The sequence below is a fragment of the Punica granatum genome, chromosome 6 (genome assembly GCF_007655135.1).
Source record: "Punica granatum isolate Tunisia-2019 chromosome 6, ASM765513v2, whole genome shotgun sequence".
NCBI classification, from domain to species: Eukaryota; Viridiplantae; Streptophyta; class Magnoliopsida; order Myrtales; family Lythraceae; genus Punica; species Punica granatum.
Genome location: NC_045132.1, coordinates 7,424,611 through 7,428,628, shown reverse-complemented (window position 1 = coordinate 7,428,628; position 4,018 = coordinate 7,424,611). Strand labels below are relative to the sequence as shown.

The following is a 4,018-nucleotide window of genomic DNA, read 5'->3' as shown; positions in this document are numbered from 1 at the left end:
TAACAGAAAGTGCCCCACATTGTGATGAACGTCGTCTTGATCTTGTCCTCTTCGGCCATCCGAATCTGGTTATATCCGGAGAAGCCATCCATGAAGGAGAACAACGTGTGGCATGCTGTGTTGTCGACTAAGACGTTAATGTGAGGTAGGGGGAAGTTATATTTGGGACTGGCTTTGTTGAGGTCTCTGTAGTCGACGCAGACTCTAACTCTTCCGTCCTTCTTCTCTACGGGCACGATATTCGCTACCCATTCAGAATAATTGCAAACCTCCAGGAACCCTGCGTTGATTTGTTTAATAATCTCCTCTTTGATGCGAAGGAGAAGGCCAGCACGTTGCCGCCGTAAGTGCTGTCGCTTGGGTGGAAACCTCTCTGTATCAAGCGGTAGGAAGTGCTTGACTATCGACGGATCTAAGCCCGGCATGTCAGCGTAGGACCAAGCAAAGACCTCTTGGTAGTCGGTTAAAAATTCTATCATCCTGGCTCGTTGTGTAGGGTCGAGACCCGTTCCGATCTTTAGGATGCGAGGTTCTTCTTCGGTACCCACATTGATCTCCTCTGTCGGCTCTACGGAAGTGAGTTGGCGGTTCTCAAGGCGGCGCAAACTCTCTTCTATCTCGGGCACTCGACCATCCTCGTCGAGTCCTTCCCCGAAGTATATGGGTCGGGACTCTTCAAGGAGTTCCTCGGATGGGTTCGAATCGACGCGTCAAAGACTTAGATTCGAGTGGAGCCTGGCGATTTAAATAAATTGTCTTAGAAACTTTAAAGTGCTGCAAATAAGTGAGAGAGAAAGAGAAAGTAGACACGAGAATTCTGAAAGATGCATGTAGGGATTTTATTAATGATGAGGCGCAATGCCATAACAAGAATCTCTCTTCCGTCGTGTGGCTTATGGCTATGCCGACACGCAGGGAATATCAAAACATAGATGGCCTTACACATCGGCGATTACAACCGAGTAACGCGGGACTGAGGTCCAGTTGTTGAGTTCCTCATTTTCCTGCGCGAGGCGGATGTAAGCCCCTGGAGTTGTCTCCTCGGTGACGGCGCATATGTTTGGTAGGTCAACAGGCTCGCTGTCTGAATCCGAGGAGAGACCGTCAAGTGTACCTCCGACGATGTGTGGAGGCCCAGGAAAAAAGTAGGAGAGCGGCTGAACCGGGATGCCCCTGTTGATCTTCCCATAGCGTGCAGCGAGACGGTGAAGGTGCTTGCCCCTGCGGGCCTCAATAATCTCGTGACAGGAAGAGCGAAAACCGATTCCCCTCTTGTTCTTGTACTCTTTGACCTCGATGGGGCGGTTGATCCCCTGCCCATGTGCTCCGAGTCCGGTGCCGGGGATGTAATTGTGGCGCAGCAAAACCTTCCCCACCATGCGGTCAGCGCGAGTTGGACCGATCTCTCCGTAGTCTCGAATGACGGAGATGGTTTCAAATGAATGGAAGGGGAGGTTTTGATCGTCCCCGATACTGATGTAGGGAACAGCTTTCTCCTTGTAAATGGCGTAGTCCTCCTCACCCTTGACCGTGATAAGTCGATCTTCTGCGATGAATTTAATCCTTTGGTGTAGGGACGAAGGAACGGCGCCAGCTGCATGGATCCACGGTCTCCCGAGCAACAAGCTGAAAGCATTCGGAATGTCTAGGACTTGGAACGTAACAGCGAATGAGCAGGGACCCACCTCGATCACCAGGTCGATCTCTCCATTTACTTCCCTCCGCGAGCCGTCGAAGGCTCGAACCGCAGTTTTGCTCGGACGGATGCGGTTAAAGTCCACGTTCATCTGCTTCAGCGTGGAAACCGGGCAAACATTGAGTGCCGAGCCATTGTCGATCATGACCCGACCGATGATAAAGTTATTGCACTTGCAGACAATGTGTAGTGCCCGCGAGTGTGCCCACCCTTCTGAGGGAAGTTCATCATCTGAAAATGAAATGTTGTTGGAGAAGATCGAACTGATAGTCTCTTCAATCCGCTCCGGAGCCGTTTCTTTGGGGATTTGCGCTGCTGTTAGGACCCTCAGAAGCGCTTCACGATGTGGCTCTGAACCCAAGAGGAGGGCGAGTAGTGAAATGTGGGCTGGAGATTTGCCCATTTGTTCAACGACCTTGTATTCGCTTGCCTTGATAATCTTCATGAAGGCCTCAGCTTCTTCTTCAGTCACCTTCTTCTGGGGAATGGACGAGGCTTCCGGGGCGACTTCGGGCATTGCCAGGGCTTTCCCTTTGTTTGCAGCCTTCGGATTTTCATAGACTCGACCCGAGCGCGTCACGCCCATGACGCTAAATTGGCTCTCGAGGTTCCCAACACTTCCCTCGTAGGTCCACGGGACCTTGCTATCTTGATATGGCTCTCGTGCGGGGACTTCTATCACGAATGGGGTGGGCGTGGCATCGAACCCTGCGTACCCTACACCAGCTTCTGCAGGAACATATTCGATCACAAACGGGGCCGGTGCCTCCTGTCCGGTCTCGTACTCCCCTATAGCGCAAGCACCGATCATGTTAATGCTGGGTCCTGAGCTCGACCCGTGATCGGGAAGAGGATTTGATTGCACGTTCGGGGGTTTGACGGCGTTGAACGTGAGTTGCTTGTCATCAATCAACTGTTGGATCCTCTCCCGTAGTTTCCAACAATTGTCAGTGGTGTGACCGGGCGCGCCCTGATGGTACTCGCAGCGCCGACTCTGATCTTGGATGGTTGGGTCGAAATCAGGGTTAGGTGCTATCGATCGGATCTTGTTACCCGCGAGGAGTTGCCGGTATATGTAGGAGAGCGGAGCCGGCAGAGGTGTGAACTGCTTACGCCGCGTTTGTGTTGCGATGCCCTGTTGGTCCTGCGGAGCCGGAGCCCGTTGCACCGGCTGAGGAGTTCTCGAAGCCGGGGGCCTACTTTGTTGAATCGGAGGAGGAGCAGGGGCATAATTATGGGCGTATTGCTGCGGGACCGACGACGGAAAGGAAGCCGGCGGAGCGGAATAGTAAGCTTGCTGTGTTGGGGGTTGTTGTTGATAATGCACCGAAGGTGGGGCATACGCTTGAGTGGCCGGTGGTGCGGGCGTATAGCTTATGGAATATTGCTGGGGAGCCTGGTGCCCTGAGTTGACAGCGTTGACGGACGTGTCTTTCCCTCTCCTGTTTCCCGTTGTCCCAGTGGCCGCCCTCTTCGAGGACTCTCCCTCCTTTTTCTCGACCGGACCTTCTATCTTGCCGAGCTTAATGCCGATGTCGACCTTCTTTCCGGCGTCGATAAGGTTAGAGAATGAAGACGTGTGGGCCAACAAGTGCAAGTAGTAGGCCCCTTTAAGAGTGGAGTGGAATAATTGGATCTGCTGTGCCTCACTGATCGGAGGGACGTGCTTCGCCGCTCTTGCTCGCCACTTCACTGCATAGGCCTCGAAGCCCTGGTCCTCGGTCATCTCCATCGTGCTGAGCTCCAGCAGAGTCGGGGGCGTCTCCGCATAGTACCTGTACTGGTCGATGAATTTGCTTGAGAGGTCTGCCCACGTGGGGATATCTGCAGCTTTCAGTGACATGTACCAATCCAGAGCCGCTCCTGCCAAACTATCCTGGAACGTATGGATGACAAACTCTTCGTAGTCCCAGTACTGCAGCATTTTTCCCCAGTAGTGACGGAGATGGTGACGAGGGTCGGTCGTGCCGTAGTACCTCTGGAATTCAGGCACCTTAATCTTTTGGGGTAGCTGCATGCTTGGGAAAAGACTCCAATCGCCGTCGCCGGCATCGAGGCGGGAGCCGCCTGATTGTAGGGCTCGGATATTCTCTTCCAACTTCTTCAATCTCTGTTCCTGTTCAGTCTCCGTTTCCGGGAGAAAATTTGTGGGTGGAGCTCTAGGGGCCGCGTGGTTCGGCGTGCTCGGTTCAGAGTAGGCTATATTTATGGGAGGTGGAGCTTGGTAAGAAAGGCCGATATGGGGTTGTGGAGCTTGGTATGGGGGAGGTTCAGCAGTATGAACAGGAGCCTGGGCAGTTGTAGGCAGGAAAATGATCGGCG

At 53.3% G+C, this 4,018-nt stretch overlaps 1 protein-coding gene across 1 annotated transcript; it reads right to left on the bottom strand.

Moving 5' to 3' along the window:
• Nucleotides 1–938: 938 nt before the first annotated feature.
• Nucleotides 939–3,713, bottom strand: LOC116212113. Its single transcript, XM_031546690.1, has 3 exons — nt 1,878–3,713; nt 1,488–1,787; nt 939–1,367 (listed from the first exon to the last, which is right to left on the bottom strand). Exons 1-3 carry the CDS (start codon nt 3,711–3,713, stop codon nt 939–941), a joined length of 2,565 nt encoding a protein of 854 aa, XP_031402550.1.
• Between the last annotated feature and the right edge of the window lie 305 nt (nt 3,714–4,018).